We start from the raw sequence: 19343 nt of genomic DNA on the forward strand, positions 1-19343 counted from the left end.
TTGGACATTATATCCACTAGACAGGCGGTGTTGGTGTTGGTCTTGCTCCGCTTCTCGACAGCCGTAGTCTCCGTTTCCAAACATTCGGTGCGCCCCTCAATCATGGACACTATCGCTTAGGTCAAGTGCATGTCTTGATCAATCGTCTTAAGCCTCCTTGCAGCTTTTTAGCAGCCCCCTTAGCTGCACGGTTGGCCGCACGAACCTCTTCTTGGAATTCTTTGATTGAGGCTAGGATTGACGCTAGTGAGGGCTCGGTAGTGACCGCTGACAAGCTGTCTTTTCCCACCTTGCTATGTGAGAGTCTTCTTCATCCAAGGGATAGTACATGTGCGAATCTGAATAATCCCACTTGAGTTGGCTGCATCTTTTGTCCTTGCCTCTTGCTTTCTTGGGCCGTTGCACCGTTCCGGTGTGTTTGATGGATTCCTCGCTGTTATCTTCGCTTGTGCCAAGGCACCCCTCATCGGAAGAAGTTCCTGTTCCGTCAGATACTGAGTAGAAGTTCTCAGGCCCACTTTCTGGAGTTCAAGGTGCTTGGGCACCAGCGGCAGCTTCCAAGCCCTGGATGTAGTTAGCAATACCAGTCTCTGGAGTTATGGAGGGGTTATCAAGACCAATCAAATGGGAGCAACCTTCTGCGTTCAAAGCTATAGCGGCGAAAGTTAGTTGGATTTGCTGCTCGGTTGCTCCTTTGCCGGTGTCAACAGCAAGACGATAAGGGGGGGTCGCTCAAGATCTCAGCTGAGCCTTGTGGGTCTGGAGTGGTTCCTGCGTCATTTTGCGGCACATTCACTGGGATTATTTCTATTGAACTAGTCTCTTGTTGCTGATTTGGCGCAGGTGGTTGGGTACTTGGTAGGTCCAGAGGGGCACTCTCGGGGGAAGGGGTGAGTGAGAGGGTCTTAGTACTTGTGGAGGGCTGTCCTTTGGCGCCAAAAAACATTTTTGCAAGTGGTGGCTGAGCGCCTGCTGAGTCTTTAGTCACCCCAACCCCCCTGGGCTTCCCCAGCAGTGTTTTACTCCCACTAACCTCATGTCTGGGTTTGGAAGAGCCTGCCGTAGGAGCGGCATCCCTGGCCTCGATGTTGGCGGTGGCAGTTTTCAGCTTGCTGTCCTTTGCACCCCTGCTGCTTATGGTCAAGAGGCTGCACTGATGCTGCCGCCGCAGATTTCCCTCGTGTCCTTGGAGGATAAAGGTCATAAGGATTGAGGCGGTGAAAGCAGCCGAGTCTGGGGACAAAAGTGCAATAAACCAAATAATCCAGGGAAAACTTGTCAGAAGCTGAGACCTCTGACACCAGGCGGGCAGCACACGGGGATCTGCAGGGATCGGTAAGTAAATTGCCACCGTAACCGATGGCAGTGTTTCCCTCTGAAAATGCAAGCTGGGCGTTAGCGAGCCTCCCGCTGTCAGTCTGCGTGCCTGTCTGAGCATTGCAGGGCGCCTAGCCAATCGGCTATGCGCCTAGCGTGAGCGCCTGATTAGCGCAAGTGCTCACGCTGACTCCATCTTTGTTCCTCCGTGTGACATTTTTACTGTGTGACTTTTGAGTTAAAAAGGAATACTGCTGCCCGTAAAGTTCTTTGGTGTCCTCTGGTGTATGCAACCATCAAAGTATAAGGGTGGCATAAATGTCAACAACAACAAAAAAAAGTAAAAATGTACTAACAAAAAAAAAATGCAAAGAGCTAAAAACATGAAACTAGAGCAGATATTGGTATACCAGCCCTGGTACTCGAGTGGACTACTTTTTAAGCACATGCGCAAGAGCAAAATGCCATCATTCACAGTGAACAGCCAATGGCGGTGGTAGGAATTCATGTATGGATAAAACTTTAAAAGATCAATGGGAGAATAGGGCTGAATTATAGTTTAATTATCTATATATTGATGTATTTATTTTATTAGGATTTTATTGAATATAAAGTGTAGAGTAGACTGCTTTAGCGGGTTCTCAATCCATGTACATCCAAAAACCACTTGAAAAATAATGGGAGAAAACCATATGAAGACCTCAAAACTGTACACAAGATTTAATATTTTCAATCTTAATAAATGGCAGTGTGTATTTTTTTTAGATACTTTTCACTACGGAAACTTTTCACATAATTTAAGCAATGAGGAAGTGTCAACATTTAAACAGAAAATGCTTGCTGAGGACCACATTTATTTCCAAAGGATTCAGAAGCGAAATAAATGTTCCAGCAATTTGGTCTTTAGCAGTAGCAAGGGAGCAGAATTATGGATATCAAGTAAAAGATCTCATGCCAAGGACATTTTCTGCCTCAAATGTGTGAGTGCAGCAGTCCTACTCTTCCGCAGCACAAGAGGTTTTTTATTCCAAGGTGTACACCTTTGTACGAAATGTGGAATGCGGGAGATAAAACAACCTTTTAAGTCTGCTATTTAGTCAGAGCCTGGCAAAAATCTACGTTGCTGTTAACTGAGACAAGCCTGGTGATGAGGGATAGCGGGGGAGGGGGGTGGTGGTAATTGGAGGGGGTAGAGCAGCACAAACAAAAATCACTCCTGAGTGCCAACTTAAGAAAAAAAATGCAACGTCAGTAAGTCTTGCCTCGGACAGTTAATGCCTATAGCAATGATTTTCAGTCATGCTCCAAAGGGGAGAGGAGTTGGCCTAACGGCTAGGGCGCTCGACCTCGGACCTGGAGGAACTGGGTGCGAGTCTCGGTAACGACGCCAAAACCTCCTGTGATTCTGGGCAAATCACTTAATCTCCCCGTGCCTAAAATGAAAGTAACTGGAAAAACGTAAAAATGTAAAGCGCTCTGATACCTGATTCGGTTCGGGTCTAGTTCGCGCTATATAAAACTGCAAAAAAAAAAAAAAACTGCAAAAAAAAAAGCAGGAGTAAAACTTTTTTTTCTAAAGGGAGTGGTTTTGGGATAAAGCAACAGATGGGAAAGGATAATACGTGGGGGAGAGGACATACAATAATCAACAGGGAAGGATACACAACTGTGGGTGGATGGGAGGGGCTGGAGCAGCAAGATTACAAAGGGTGGGAAGGGCTGGGGTAGTAATCTGACAACGGGGTTGGGAGGGAAAGTCGGTGAAGCACAGGGACAATCTATTGAGTGTGAGCGAGGCTGGGAAAGCACAAACAGGGAGAGCATGAAGATCAAGGGAATGAGTGCAGATGGGAAGCAACAATAGCAAGAAGGAGAGAACAAAAATAACAGAAAGCGGAGAAGTACACAAAGGGGACCGCTGCAAAACACTCAGTGCTTAAACAAGGATACAAGTAATGCGCCATGCTCCAGGAGAGGGACTAACATGAGGAAGAATGCCTACAGAAGCTGGTGAAAACGCAAATGAGTGACAATGAGGCAACCATTGATAGGCTGACAATAGGTCTCAACACAGTGCATGCGCTGTCTTAGGCAAGACCAAAAAAAAGTAGTACCCTGAATGTGAGTGCTGGGAGGACACAATTCATCCATTTAAAAGAATGGCGAACAAGCGATGCCCCAGAGGAAGAACACATACTAGGGGTAAAAATAATGTAAGTAATTGAGTGACAGAAAGAAAACTAATGGCAATGGGCTGGCACAAAGCCCATTGCTTGTTTTGGTATGGTACACAAGGGGTCTTTCCACAACTGTCAGAAGGGGGGGGGGGGTTAAAAAGGCAAAAGGAAGGAAAAACGTAGCACTGCCATTTTCTTCAGGCAAATGAGCACGGTCATTAGAGACCTAGCAGGCCTTGAAGTTGAAATAAAAAGACTGACCATTGTCTGGCTAAGTCCAATATAAGCAATGAGTTGCCAACCCACTGTGTTCAGAAAAGAACAGTACCCACCACAACGCCTCATCCAAAGATTCAACAGGATGCTGAACATCTGGGTTCTTACATGATTCTCCTGCATAGCAGGAACTGTTCTCTTTAAAAAAAAAAAAAAGTAAAAGGTAGGATATTTTCTGTGCCTAATATTTTAGTTATGCTTGTTGGGGCCAGATTAAATTATTAAATTATACAACATGGAAACATTCCGGATTTAAGACAAGCCTATGCAAAAGGACCACTCATCAACTAACTTGCAGTATCCAAACTTAATGCGGACCCAAACCTCCATCAGAATTGAAAGGAAAAACCTGCCTACCCATGATCCCTGAAGTGAATATTGCATTCCTCTATAGTGCCAAATACTGAGAAGCGATGCTTTAGTTCAGCCCGTGTCATTACACCAGGGATTTTACCAATGTAGACAACACGGCGCTCCTCCTGCAAAGAAAAAGAAAGTTCAGGAATGGCAGCATGGAAATAGATTATGAAAAAATCTGAAGTTTTTAAAACATTCAGCCAACTGAAAATGTGAACTAAACAGAGTCAAGGAGGCATACATAAGGAAAATGCTACTTACCAGTATGCATCTGTTCTTGGCATGTAGGGCTGCTGACATTCATGTCTTAACATAGATCGCCGCCTAGTGTTGGGTCTGGATGTTTGCACCTTGTTGTCCTGGAAGACTCTTCGAAGTATCACGAGATAGGTGACTCCTCACCTGGACTACAGTGTGCATGGGCATCTTCTCCATCCTCAGATTGTTTTTCGCCATTGTGGCAAAGATGGAGTATAGAATAATAAGAGATGACCATGTAAATGTATGTTAAGAAGGTAACCCTCCAGCTGTGACGGGCACCGGGGAGGAGGGTGGGCAATATGAATGTCAGCAGCCCTACATGCCAAGAACAGACGCATACTGCTAAGTAGCATTTTACGTTCGAGGCATGTGGGCTGCTGAATTCATATCTTAGCATAGACTGTATAGCAGTTTCTCCTCAAGCGGTGGTTACCTGTACCAGCTGCAGTGGTTTGAAAGAGTTTTAAGGACAGCCTGGCCTACCGCAGCTTGCTGCTTAGCCTGCACGTCAACACAGTAGTGTTTAGTGAAAGTGTGTATGGTAGACCATGTAGCTGCCCTACATATGTCTAAGGGAATATTTCCTAGGAAAGACATGGATGCTCCCATTTTGCGGGTTGCGTGTGCTCTTGGGGGAACTGTTAAAGTGCGCTTTGCTTTTTGATAGCATATTTGAATGCATTTAACAATCCATCTGGCTATTCCTGTCTTGGAAATGGGATTACCCTTATGTTGTGGTGAAAAGGCAACAAATAGTTGTTTTGTCTTTCTGAATGATTTTGTTCTGTCAACATAATATCACAGAGCTCTCTTAACATCTAGTGTGTGTAGAGCTCTTTCAGCTACTGATTGCGGGTTTTGAAATAAAACTGGTAATTATATGGACCGATTGATGTGGAAAGTGGAGATGACTTTTGGCATAAACTTAGGGTTTGTACGGAGTACTACTTTATTGTGGTGTATCTGCATGAAAGGTTCCTGAATGGTTAGTGCCTGTAGTTCACTTACTCGCCTAAGGGAGGTGATGGCAATTAAAAAAGCCACCTTCCATGTTAAGAATTGTAGTTCACATGAATGAAGTGGTTCGAAGGGAGGTCCCATGAGTCTGGTAAGTACTATGTTTAGGTTCCAGACTGGAGAAGGTGGATGCTTTGGAGGGATAATTCTTTTAAGTCCTTCCATAAAAGCTTTGATAGGTGGTATTTTAAACAGGGAGACATGTCTGTTTTGAAGATATGCTGCTATAGCAGCAAGATGTAGCCTTATTGATGAGTATGCTAGGTTACATCTTTGAAGATGTAGCAGGTAACAAATTATGTTTTGGATGGAGGCATCCAATGGATTGATTTGATTATTATTGCAATAGATTACAAATCTTTTCCATTTAGCAGCGTAGCATGCTCTGGTAGTGGGACGTCTTGCTTCCTTGATAATGTTCATGCAGTCGGGAGGCAAGTTAAGATATCCGAACTCTAAGACCTCAGTAGCCAGATCACTAGGTTCATCTGATTGTGATCGGGGGGTCTGATTTCTCCATGATTCTGTGTTAGAAGTTGTGGCGAAAGGCATGGCCTTTGGTGGGGGACTACAGATCGTTCCAGGAGTGTCGAGTACCATGGTTGTCTTTCCCATGTGGGAGCAACTAGGATCATTGTGAGTGACTGTTGCCTTAGTTTGCATGCCACCAATGGAATCAGAGGGGTTGGTGGAAAGGTTTACGCAAATCTGCCTGACCAGTTCATCAATATCGCATTGCCCTGTGACAACGGGTGTGGGAACCTGGCGGCAAAGGACTGGCATTTTGAGTTTTCTTTTGTGGCAAACAGATCTATGTCTGGATGTCCCCACTTTTGGAAGAATGGGTGGAGAACTGGAGGATGAATCTCCCATTCGTGTATTTGCTGATAGTGTCTGCTCAGTAGGTCTGCTGTCTGGTTGTCTATTCCTGGGAGATGTTCTGCCAGGAGGTAAATGTTTTGAGGAATTGCCCACTTCCATATGCTCTGTGCAAGGTGGGACAGTTGTAGAGTGTCCCCCACCCTGTTTTTAATGTAGTACATGGCGGTCATGTTGTCCGTCTGGATTAACAGCCTTGTTGGTCAATTATTTCTGAAAAGCCCTCATTGCTAGGAATACTGCTAGCAACTCTAAGTAGTTTATATGTAGCTTCCTCTGCTTGACTGTCCAGAGACCCTGGACTGTATATTGAAGGAGATGGGCTCCCCAACCTGTCAGTGATGCGTCCGCTGTTAATACTACCTGTGTAACTGGCTTTTGGAACAGTCGCCCCTTGTAAAGGTTTTGTGGGTTCCACCACTGCAGAGAGCGGTAAGTGCGACTGTCTACCAACACTAGGTCTTGTAATTGTTCTTGAGCTTGGTTCCACTGGCGTGCTAGGCATTCTTGTAAGGGGCGCATGTGCAGTCGAGCGTGAGGGACGATGAATATGCAGGAGGCCATCATGCCTATGAGCTGCGTGAACACTCGAGCTGGCAGAGTGTGTTGTGGCTGAACGTTGTGGATGAGAGATTGTATGTTGGCTATCCTGTTTTCGTTTGGATATGCCCTTGCTACTGTGGTGTTTATTGTTGCTCCCAGATATTGCTGTATGTGGGAGGTGTGACTTTGGATAGTTTATTAAAAATCCTAGATCGTGCAGTAGTTGTAGCGTGTGAGAGATGTGGCTGGCACATTGTGCGTATGAGTTGGTCTTTATGAGCCAATCATCTAGGTAGGGATACACATGAATGTGTTGCCTCCGTAGGTGTGCTGCTACTACTGCTAGGCATTTTGTGAACACCCTTGGTGCCGTAGTTACTCCAAAGGGGAGAACTTTGAATCGATAGTGCTGACCTTCTATTGTGAACCTGAGGTATTTCCTGTGAGCTGGATGTTAGGAATGTGAAAGTATGCGTCCTTGAGATCTAGTGTGGCAAGGAAGTCGCCTTGCTGAAGTAGTGGGAGTACTTGTTGTAGAGTGATCACATGGAAATGATCTCAGAGCATGTATTGGTTCAACGGTCTGAGGTCTAATATTGGTCTGAGTGAGCCATCTTTTTTGGGAATGAGGAAGTATAGAGAGTATACTCCTGTCCCCTGATGTTGCAATGGGACTGGCTCTATGGCACCTTTTTGGAGCATGGAGAGCACCTCTTGTAACAGCGTAATGTGTTCTTTGGACATTGGACGGTGTTGGGGCGGTATGTTGGGTGGTGAGTTCCAGGCAGTAAGCATACTGGATAATTTGTCTCACCCACCTGTCTGTAGTGATAGCGTTCCAGACTGGTAGGAATTGTGTTAACCTGCCTCAGACTGGTGCTGAACGGTCTGGAGGGAGTGTGAGCGAGTCACTGTTTGTTTGTGGCGGAGGCTCGTGTGTTACCACCAGCCCGTCCTCTGCCCTTGCTGTTATTGCCTCTATAACCTCCTCTGTTGGCACTTTTATTAAAGGTGCTTTGGGTATTACTTTTGAATGAGGAGGAAGTTTGTGAAGTGTTGCCTCGACCTGAGCCTCGAAAGGAGGAGCAACGAAAAACGTCTAGATTGTTGGAACTGATGTGCACCCATGGACTTAGCGCAATCTGTATCTTTTTTCATCTTTTCTAAGATGGTATCTACCGCAGGGCCAAACAAGAAATCTTGGTTAATGGGCTGGTTGAGGATGGTTGATTGCACTTCATTTTTAAAGCTGGAAATGCGTAGCCAGGCATGCCGGCGTAGTAATACGCTAGTGTTGATTGACCTGGCGGCTGTGTCCGCTTCGTCAAGTGCGCATTTAATGGAAGCATTAGTGATACATTTGCCTTCCTGTATCAGGTCGTTTGCTTTAGCCTTAAAAGGTTCTGGCAGGTGTTGTAGTAAACCCTCCTGTTGGTCATAGTGTGATCTAGCGTAACGTGCTAAGAGCCTGTGTGTTGGCAATTCTCCAGGTATTTGCTGCCTGGGAGGCCACTCTTTTACCTGAGGCTTCTAATATCTTTTACTCTGTCAGGAGGGGGAGCATCTCCTGTCGTTTGTGAATTAGCTTGTTTTCTGGCATTTGATACAACTAGTGAGTCTAATGGTAACTGAGACTTAATATAAGAAGGGTCTGTAGGGGCTGATTTATACTTTCTCAATTCTGGGATTGAGGACACGCGCTCTGGCAGGATCTTTAAAAATGTCTGGCGCGTGCTTTAGTACCCCTTTTAACATAGGAAGTGGACGTACACTTTTCTCAGATGTTGGAAAGGTGTCAAATAGGAAATCCTCTTTTATTGGGTCAGTGTGCATGTCTACACTATGATACTTAGCTGCCCTATCCACTAGCTGGTTAAAAACAATGGTGTTGTCAGTAGGAGATGGCTTTGTAGGCTATGGAGAGGTGTCAGGGATGGGTTGTGGAGCATATGTATCATAGGGATCATTATGGTCACTCCATGTGTTATCTTGGATGTCCTGATCTTCGGGTTCTACAAAAGAATCCTGAGGATCTTCCCCCATGTTTCCTGTCTCCTCATAACCTGAAGGTGTAGGAGAGTAAGGCACATAAGGCATGCCAGGAATGAAAGGAGGAGGAGTAAAAGGCCTTGAAGGAGATGTTCCAAAGTCCTTTTTCTTTGGAGGAACAGGAGAAGAAGTGTCAGTGTCCAGTGATCTTTTCTTCCTTTTGTAAACTGTTACGTGTCCTGTTTCAGGGTCTATATACAGTTTAGATTGTTCTTCGCTCACAGGATCAGGATGGAAAAGTTCTTCCTCAACTGTCCGTGGCTTTGGCGCCGATGTTTTTGGCTTTGTCGCTTGTTTATGGTGAGTCTTTGGCTCGAGGGCCTTCGGCTGTGGAGCTTTTTTCGGCTCGACTGGTATTTTCGGGTCGGGGACCTTCTTTGGGTCGACGACTCTTTTTGGTATGACGTCTTTTGTTGGCTGTACTGCCTTCTTCGGCTCGACTGGTATTTTCGGGTCGGGGACCTTCTTTGGGTCGACGACTCTTTTTGGTATGACGTCTTTTGTTGGCTGTACTGCCTTCTTCGGTTCGACGGCCTTTTCCGGTTCGACGGCCTTTTCCGGTTCGACGGCCTTTTCCGGTTCGACGGCCTTTTCCGGTTCGACGGCCTTTTCCGGTTCGACGGCCTTTTCCGGTTCGACGGCCTTTTCCGGTTCGACGGCCTTTTCCGGTTCGACGGCCTTTTTCGGTTCGACCGTTTAAGTCGGTTCGATAGCTTTTTTAGGTTTGGCGTGTTTTTTGTGCTCGGCGACCCCTTTTGGCTCGAGGATCTTTGTCGACTTGATGGGCTTCTTCGGGTCGAAAGGCTTTTTTGTCTGATCCGTCTTTAGATCGACACCTTTTTCGGCTCGACAGCCTTTTTCGGGTCGACGGATTTTTTCGGATCGACGACCCTCTTTGGTTCGACGCCCTTCTTTGGATCGATTACCTTTTTTGGCTCGACAACCCTTTTCGGTTCGACAGCCTTTTTGGAAAGTGTGGCTCGGTCCTGGGGTATCAGAAGGCTTGGGTATGGTCTTCGGAGCCGAGCCGGAAGGCGGGGCCTCTGAAGGAGTGTGTTGGTCTCGGCTAAGGCCTTTAGGCGATGCTTCGACCGGAGCCTTGTCTTGAGGTGGAAGCGGGGTCGGGGCTTTGGTACTCACGGTTTGCCCCGGTGTGATCTGGTCATCGGAGTCCGACTGGTCCTCTACGGTGACTATTTCTAGGTCGGAGTCCGCTGCTTCTGGGAGTTCATGTTCGTCGTTGAAAATGTTCTCCGGTTCCGGTGCCCGCCACTGCATCTCTTGTCGAGCGGCCCTTCGGTTCCGGATAGTTTTCTTCGACCGGAACTGAGCACAAGCTGGACAGTTTTCCTCGTTGTGCCTGGAGACAGGCACTTGTTGCATACTGTATGTTTCTCAGTATGTGGGAATTTGGAGTGACATTGTGGGCATTTTTTTGAACCGGGTCCTTTCCATCAGCAGGAGGCCCACGTGGCATCGAAAAGGCCCAACGGCCCGCGTCGACGACCGGATCGAGATGGAAAGTATTATCGAGTCAAGGGGTACCAAACGAGAATACCGTCGAGGTAGAAGGCCTTTTGGCATTAGAAAGTTGAAAAGTTTTGGTTCCGAAGTTGGAACTGAGGAATAGCATCCGAACCCAATGGCGGAGAAAAACAATCTGAGGATGGAGAAGATGGCCATGCGCTCTGTAGTCCAGGGGAGGAGTCACCTATCTCGTGATACTTCGAAGACTCTTCCAGGACAACAAGGTGCAAACATCCGGACCCAACACAAAGCGCGGATCTATGCTAAGATATGAATTCAGCAGCCCACATGCCTTGAACATATTTTCATTTTGTGTAGCTTGTAACTGTATAATTGAAACAGATGCAAGATATAAATCAATGTAAAAACTAATAAAAACAAAAAAAATAACATCTACAGCTGTTAGTGCCATGTTATTCTTGATGTAAGGAGAGAACACCAAAAGAAGCCACACCATCTCCAAGACCATGAAATGCAAGTTCCCAATTATATAAGAGCAGCCTACCCCAAGGATTTACTTTTCTCAATGTACACTGCACCTGCTATGTGTTTGTAATTGGTAAGCAGTTTTAAAAATGTGAACTAAGAAACCACAATATTACAACAAACCTGCTGGAAATGTAAATAAGCATTCAATTAATTCCTCAATCAAGTTCTAGTTATGGGTTCTGAAGCCTCAGTTATATAGGGCTTTGATATTTCAGGTGAGATTAGTTACCTCTATCAATATAACAGCTTTCCTATAGAAACGCATCCATCATGGCTCAATCTCTTGAGACTTGTGCAATTTATGTCCTTATTGGCCTAATAGAAACCCATTCTTTTTCTTGTGGCCACACAAACCAAGTCCACACAGTCATTGTGAATGAACTGATGTGGGAGGAATAAACAAGAACTAATCTAGAATTAATCAAAGGACAAAAACTTTTACATGAATTCTGGATGTAATTGACAGGTCAACGTAAGTTAACTAACAAGTTGATACATATATGGGAACTATATGCAGGGCCACTTGAATTATGAGGTAGGAGACGGCCAAGTTATGTGGCAGGTTTGGTTCAAATATATGGCACGAAAATGCAAATTATGCAGCATAGTGCGGCACTTTGCAATAGTATTTCTTCATATGTCATTTTTGAACTAGGTAACACTGCTTTGGCATTGGTTGTACATCAGTACCAGTTTAATACTTAAATATAGCAATAAGCATCAGAGGAGATCAATCCAGCTGTGCAAAGGTCCTTCCACTGCGCAAAACGTGTCAACAGTGTTTGTGAAACTTTTGAACCGTCTGAACTAAAAACAATTTTTTTGTTAAAATCTACAGATGAGGCAGATGATGGATTATGTGGCAAATCTATAATGATGTGAAAATTGCAGTGGCCGCATAATCACAACGCCCCTGACTATATGGTAGGAGGAGGCACTTTCAGGCAATAAGTATAAGGCTGCTGGTAAACATTTCAAATTGGCTGGCAGGGACACACAATTCCAGTATGAGAGAGATTGTGGTCTCATCTGTAACTTTATATTATTCAGGCTCCTGAAAATAGAAAAATCAGTTCTTAACTAGTGTGAACAAGGAACCCTTCTGGACTTGAAGGAGAAAAGGGAAAGCCACACTTTTTTTTTTAAGTCTATGGTACCACCCACATAACTTTAAAAACACAAGTCCCAAAATGAGGAGTCAATATCCAGAGCAATGGATTCTTAGATACTCACTATTGCACGCTCCTGCTGGGGTACTCTTCGTTTACGATAGTTTGCTCGATCATAGTACTCATATCTGTTAAAGTAAAATCACAAATCAATCACAAGAAAACAAAAAATAACACTGTTAAAAGGTTTATTTTCATCCTCCATGACAAGGAAACAAAAAATGTGGCTATTTTGTTCATGAAGTAAAGCGACGTTTTAAGGGCTATCCTCTGCTGGGCACAAATCCACTACTCAAAGCTAAGGGCATGTAAAAATCATTCAGCTAGGAAAAACAATAAAAGAATCAGAAAATGCATCAATATGGCTCATCAGGCCAGAATCACACATTCCTAATAGGTCAGAATTAAACCATCATCCTGCCACTGAAACAGCCAGTAAGCAAACAAAATAGTATCCTCAGGTCAAGACCTCTCTCAACAAAAAGCTTCAAGTGGTGCAACTTCAACCTTACCCATCAACAGAAATGATTCTATGATGTTAATTGCCATTATTTAACAGTTCACTCCTGGTTTCAATTAAAATAAAAAATTTCAAAAACTCAAACTTTATACCCAGACCAGAGGACCAACAACCATGCCTTTTACCTTCGAGAATAGGGAGATCGTGACCGAGAGCGCGACCTTGAACGGCTGTAGGATGTAGAGTAGGATCTAGATGAATAGGTTGTAGATGCAGATGATGACCTTCCCCTTGATCTACCACATGAACCACAACTTGATCTTGAGGAAGATCGAGATTTGTGCGAATTTCTCGAATTGTATCTGAAATTATAAATGAGAAAAAAAATCACAATCATCCTGAATGGAATGCCATCAAGGAACACTATACATAGCGACAGTCCACCAGACATGCGCTCGGTAAGGAATATGCTACTTACCAGTATGCATCTGTTCTTGGCATGTAGGGCTGCTGACATTCATATCTTGTGCATAGATCGCCGCCTAGTGTTGGGTCCGGATGATTGCACATTGTTGTCCTGGAAGAGTCTTCGAAGTATCACGAGATAGGTGGCTCCTCCCTCGGACTACAGTGCGCATGGGCATCCTCTCCATCCTCAGATTGTTTTTCGCCATTGTGGCAGGGATGGAGTATGATACAGTAAGTGATTATGCTAGAGATTAATTCTGAGTGCTACAGCTGCGACAGGCACCGGGGAGGAGGGAGGGCGATATGAATGTCAGCAGCCCTACATGCATGCCAAGAACAGATGCATACTGGTAAGTAGCATATTCCGTTCGAGGCATGTGGGCTGCTGAATTCATATCTTGTGCATAGAATGTCTAGCAGTCTCCCTTTAGCGGTGGTTGCCCGTGCCAGCTGCAGCAGTCTGAAAAAGAGTCTTGAGTACAGCCTGTCCCACAGCTGCTTGCGGTTAGGAGTGTACATCTACGCAGTAGTGTTTGGTAGTCCATGTGGCTGCTCTACATATGTCTTCTAGAGGAATGTGTCCTAGGAAAGCCATGGATGCCCCTAACTTGCGTGTTGAATGCGCTCTTGGGGGAACCGTTAATGTGCGTTTAGCTTTCTGATAAAGAATCTGTATGCACTTAACAATCCATCTGGCTATACCTGATTTGGAAATTGGGTTGCCTTTGTGCTGTGGTGAAAAGGCAACAAACAGTTGTAGTTTTTCTGAAAAGTTTTGTCCTGTCTATATAGTACAGGAGAGCTCTCCTAACGTCTAAGGTATGTAGAGCTCTTTCTGCCACTGAATCTGGATTTGGGAAGAACACTGGCAGTTCTATAGCTTGATTGATGTGAAACTGGGATACCACCTTTGGCATAAATTTAGGGTTTGTCCGTAGCACAACCCTATTTGCGTGAATTTGTATGAATGGCTCCTGAATAGTTAGCGCTTGCAGCTCACTAACTCTTCTAAGGGATGTAATGACCACTAGAAAAGCCACTTTCCACATTAGGAATTGTATCTCACACGAGTGTAGAGGTTCAAAAGGTGGCGCCCATCAGTCTGGTTAGAACTACGTTCAAGTTCCAGACAGGCGAAAGTGGGTGTCTTGGAGGAATCACTCGTTTTAGTCCCTCCATGAAAGCTTTAATAGCAGGTACTCTGAAGAGGGAAAGGTGCTGCCTGTTCTGAAGATAAGCTGCCACCGCAGCTAAATGTATTCGTATGGAACTGTAAGCCAGATTGCATACGTGCAAATGCAACAGGTAACATATGATGTTTTGAGTAGATGCATCTAGCGGATTTATGTCATTGTTGCAATAGATGACAAATCATTTCCACTTCGCCACATAGCATGCTCTGGTAGTAGGTCTCCTTGCCTCTTTGATAATATTCATACAGTCAGGAGGCAAGTTCAGGTAACCAAACTCTATGACTTCAGGAGCCAGATCGCAAGGTTCAACTGTTGTGGATCTGGATGCTGAATGTCGCCACCGCTCTGCGTTAAAAGACTGGGTGTTAATCTCAGCCTTTGATGAGGCACCACGGAAAGTTCTAGGAACGTGGTGTACCATGGTTGCCTTGCCCAAGTTGGAGCAACTAGGATGAGTGTCATTGAGTGTTGTCGCAGTTTGCGTGCCACTAGAGGTATCAGCGGGGCTGGGGGAAAAGCGTACGCAAACTTGCCTGACCTGTTCTTCCATATCGCATTGGCCTGAGACTGCAAATGTGGAAACCTGGCGGCGAAGCTTTGGCATTTTGCGTTTTCCCTTGTGGCGAACAGGTCTATCTCTGGGTGACCCCACTGCTGGAAGTACGGTTGCAGCACTGAGGGATGCATCTCCCACTCGTGCATCTGGTGGCTGTGTCTGCTGAGCAGATCCGCCATCTGGTTGTCCTTGCCTGGGAGGTGTTCCGTCATAAGGAAGATGTTTCTCTGAATGGCCCACTTCCACATGCTTTGCGCTAGATGTGACAACTGTGGAGTGTGTGTCCCTCCCTGATTCTGTATGTAGTACATGGCAGTCATGTTGTCCGTCCGGATCAACACGACTTTGTTGCACAAATGTACCTTGAACGCCTTCATTGCCATGAAGATTGCCATCAGTTCCAGCAGGTTGATGTGCATCTTTTTCTGCTGTGTCGTCCACAGCCCCTGCACTGTGTAATGGAGGACATGTGCTCCCCATCCCAGGAGAGATGCGTCCGTCGTCAGCACTATTTGTGGCACAGGCTCTTGGAACGGTCGACCCCTGCAAAGGTTTTGTGGGTTCCACCAATGCAGAGAGTTGTATGCGCGACCGGTCACCAACACTAGGTCTTTCAATTGTCCTTGAGCCTGGTTCCACTGCTGTGCTAGGCACTCCTGAAGCGGATGCATGTGTAGTCTCGGGTTAGGGACTATGAAGATGCAGGAGGCCATCATGCCTATTAACTGCATAAACACCCGTGCCGGGAGAGAGTGTTGGGGTCTGAATCTCTGGATCAGCGATTGAATGCTGTTGATTCTCGCTGAGTTTGGCTGAGCCTTTGCTGCCAGAGTGTCTATTGTCGCTCCCAGGTACTGTTGTACGTGGGGGGGTTGGAGATGAGACTGTGTAGTTTAATGAGAATCCGAGGCTGTGTAGGAGGTGAATAGTGCGGGACATGTGGTTGGCACATTGCCGGGCTGACTTTGCTTGGATAAGCCAGTCGTCCAGATAGGGGTAGACGTGAATATGGTTTCTCCGCAGGTGCGCCGCTACTGTCGCCAGGCACTTGGTAAACACCTTTGGGGCAGTTGTCACCCCGAAAGGCAGTACCTTGAACTGGTAGTGCTGATTTTGCATGGTAAACCTGAGATACTTCCTGGGTGCTGGATGTATTGGTATGTGGAAATACGCATCCTTTAGGTCTAATGTTGCAAGGAAGTCTCCCTGACTGAGTAATGGTAGAACCTGCTGTAAAGTGAGCATGTAAAAGTGTTCTGACAAGATGTATTGGTTTAGGGGCTTGAGGTCTAGTATTGGCCTGAGAGACCCGTCCTTTTTGGGGATTAAGAAGTACAGGGAGTACACCCCTGTACCCTGTTGCTGTATAGGGACGAGTTCTATGGCCCCTTTTTGCAGCATGCTGATGACTTCCTGCTGCAATAAGTGTATGTGCTCTGCGGACATAGGACGGTGACTTGGGGGTATGTTGGGTGAAGTGGATGTTAGCTCTAGACAATAGCCATACTGAATAAGTTGTCTCACCCACCTGTCTGTGGTAATGCTCTCCCAGACTGGCAGGAACTGTTGTAATCTGCCCCCGACCGGTGTTACATGGTCTGGGGGCAGTGACAAGGTGTCACTGTTTAGTATTGGCGGAGGACCTGGTGTTGTTATTCCCTCGTCCTCTGCCCTTGCTGCTGTTGCCACGGTATCCACCTCTATTGTTCTTATTATAGGTGGTTTGCGTGCTCCCTTTATTGTATGGAGTCTGCTGGGATGCCTGGCCTCTTGTAGCTCCTCTGTTACCGGAGCGACGAAAGGAGCCGCCTCTGAATTGTTGCGACTGCAAGGCACCCATAGATTTGGCTGTCTGTCTTTTTTAATCTTCTCCAAGATTGTGTCCACATCAGGACCAAATAAAAAATATTGTGGTTTGAATCTCAGGTTTGAACCCAGAGATGCGCAATCAAGCATGTCTCCTGAGCATGACACTTGTGTTGATGGCCCTGGCTGCGGTGTCTGCTCCGTCAAGCACACATTTAATGGGTGCGTTGGATATTAGTTTCCCTTCTTGTATAAGTGTATCTGCTTCCTCTTTGTAGGCATCTGGCAAATGTTGTAGCAGTTGCTCTAGTGTGCCATAATGTGCCCTATCGTATAGGGCCTGTGTATTTGAAATTCTCCAGATATTAGCTGCTTGAGCGGCTACCCTTTTCCCAGAGGCTTCTAATATTTTAGACTCTTTGTCTGGAGGAGGAGCATTTGAAACCACCAAAGAGTCCAATGGCAGCTGTCCCTTAATGTATGTAGGGTCCACAGGCGCCGGTCTGTATTTTCTTTCAATTCTGGGGTTAACAACCCTTGCTCTTGTGGTTTCTTTGAAAAGGTCTCCTGCGTGTTTAAGAACACCTTTCAACATTGGCAATGTTTTAACCGATATCTCTGAAGTGGATAAAGTGTCAAACAAGAAGTCCTCTTCAATTGGGTCAGCATGCAGTTCCACATCATGATTCAGTGCTGCCCTTTCTATTAATGCGTTAAACGCAGCTGTATCTTCTGTTGGTGAAGTTTTGACAGGATAAGAAGGAGTATCAGGAATAGTCTGACTCCCCCGGGTCAATAGTGTCTGCCCAGGCTTGAGTCTGGTCATCTTGATCCGTGTCTGCAGGGTAATCATATTGTTCATTATAGTCATACCCCATATCCCCATTAGTGCGTGTGGGCGAGTATGCAGAAGTGTCTTGGCCATGGTAGCTTACAGTCTCAAAAAGGACAGGCGATGTAGAAGAATCCCTCTTCTTTTTGAGTGGAATTTTATATGATTCCAGAGGATTTTCCGACCTGATCTTTCTTTGATAAATGGATAGTTGCCAGATTCGGAGTCGATATATAGCTTCGACTGTTCATCATAGGAGGGCTCTTGGTATACAATGTCCTGTTCAAGAGGATGACTTCTTTTTCCCATTGACACCGTCTTGGGTGTCTCGACCCCGGTTTTCGGATCGAGCGCCTTAGGGCGTGCAGTCCAAACTTTATTGGTGGCAGTGAGTCTTTAGACAGACTGACCTTTTTCGGGGCCGGCGTCGATAGAGGTCCGACCGACTTAGCCCTTTCGTCAGTATGCCTTTGGCCCTGCGTGGACTTCGGTGCTTGTTGCGTCGGAGGCGCGCTCTTTTGCCTCGGTTCGACATGCTCCTTCGAGGTGCTTTTTGTTTTCGGCTCGAGGGCTTTGACGAGCTGTGGCCTGTCGACTCATTGCTTTGGATCGAGAACCCTCCGAGACTAGAGTCCCTTGTTTGTGTCGCTGTCCGTCGACCTCGTCGGTTCGACGTGCTTGACTTTTGTGATGGACTTTAGCGCACCAATCTTCGGCTCGACGCCCTTGATGTTTGACCTCGCAGGGTCGTCAACACTTGCTTTCTTCGTCGAATCCGATGTGTTTGAACTCTTCGATCCGAAGACTGTCTTCAGCAGTTTCGGTTCCGATTTGGACTCGATGGCTTTCGGTTTCGCTTTCAGTAGTGCGACCGATGGCTCGTGTGATATGTTCTTAGCCGGGCCGAGACGCGGGGCTATAGAACATTCCTCATGATCTTGGATAAGGCCTTCCGGCGATGCCTCGACCTGAGCCCTTGGAAGCCTTTCAGTGTCTGTTGTAAGCTCCGTACCCACTGTTGGGCCTGGTTCATCACTTGAGTCGTCATCAACGGCTCCGATGGGGGATACGTCGTCCCTTACCTCAACGACGTTTTCACTATCGACTTCTCCTTCGTCGTCTTCATAATAGTTGGAGTCATGCTCCGATCCGGGATCCGATTGCTGTCCTGGATCCTGAGCCTCGACGACCTCAGTCTTCTTCACCCAAGATATTCACCGGGTCAGGCGCTGGCTTCATCATTTGCCTCGCCGCACGTCGGAGCCTAAGCGTCTTCTTTTACCTGAATCGAGCACAAGATAGACAGTTGTCCTCATTGTGGTCTGGCGATAAGCACTTGTTGCACACCGGGTGTACATCAATGTGCGGGTACTTAGAGTTACAAAGGGGGCATCGTTTGAACGGGCTCTGTTCCATCGACGATCGGGCCTCTGGTGTCGAAAAGGCCACGCGGCTCTCTTCGACGTCCTGCTCGAAAAGAACTGGAACAAGAACTCGGCACCGATCGAAATAACAATACCGACTACCCCGAAGGCCTTTAGAAAAGTTTCCGAACTTGAGGAAAGAAAAGTACATCCGAACCAAATGGCGGAAAAAAACAATCTGAGGATGGAGAGGATGCCCATGCGCACTGTAGTCCGAGGGAGGAGCCACCTATCTCGTGATACTTCGAAGACTCTTCCAGGACAACAATGTGCAATCATCCGGACCCAACACTAGGCGGCGATCTATGCACAAGATCTGAATTCAGCAGCCCACATGCCTCGAACCAGATTTTCCAAGCTATGCTTAAGTTAATAGCACAAATTATAGGGGCTACTGTAATGAAATCAAACAGTACTGAAACAAAAGCATTACATATAAGGGAAAAGGACAGGAACTAAATAACGAGTTACTTACCTTCGGTAACTATGTATCTGGTAGAGACAGTCTAGTCGTAGGTTCCTTAACTTAGAATATCACCAGGC

General features: G+C 46.1%; 1 protein-coding gene across 3 annotated transcripts in view; it reads right to left on the reverse strand.

The window, feature by feature from the left end:
* The window catches only part of PPRC1 (PPARG related coactivator 1), a 156121-nt gene that overhangs the window by 16033 nt on the left and 120745 nt on the right, over positions 1 to 19343 (reverse strand). For all 3 annotated transcript variants that reach the window (XM_078643599.1, XM_078643598.1, XM_078643600.1), the window contains 3 exons: positions 12707 to 12883; positions 12126 to 12189; positions 4128 to 4249 (listed from right to left, as the gene is read on the reverse strand). In XM_078643599.1, coding sequence (XP_078499725.1) covers positions 4128 to 4249; positions 12126 to 12189; positions 12707 to 12883 — 363 coding nt within the window. The remainder of the gene's footprint in view (positions 1 to 4127; positions 4250 to 12125; positions 12190 to 12706; positions 12884 to 19343) is intronic.

The sequence above is a fragment of the Lissotriton helveticus genome, chromosome 5_1, assembly GCF_964261635.1.
Source record: "Lissotriton helveticus chromosome 5_1, aLisHel1.1, whole genome shotgun sequence".
In the NCBI taxonomy this organism is placed as follows: domain Eukaryota; kingdom Metazoa; phylum Chordata; class Amphibia; order Caudata; family Salamandridae; genus Lissotriton; species Lissotriton helveticus.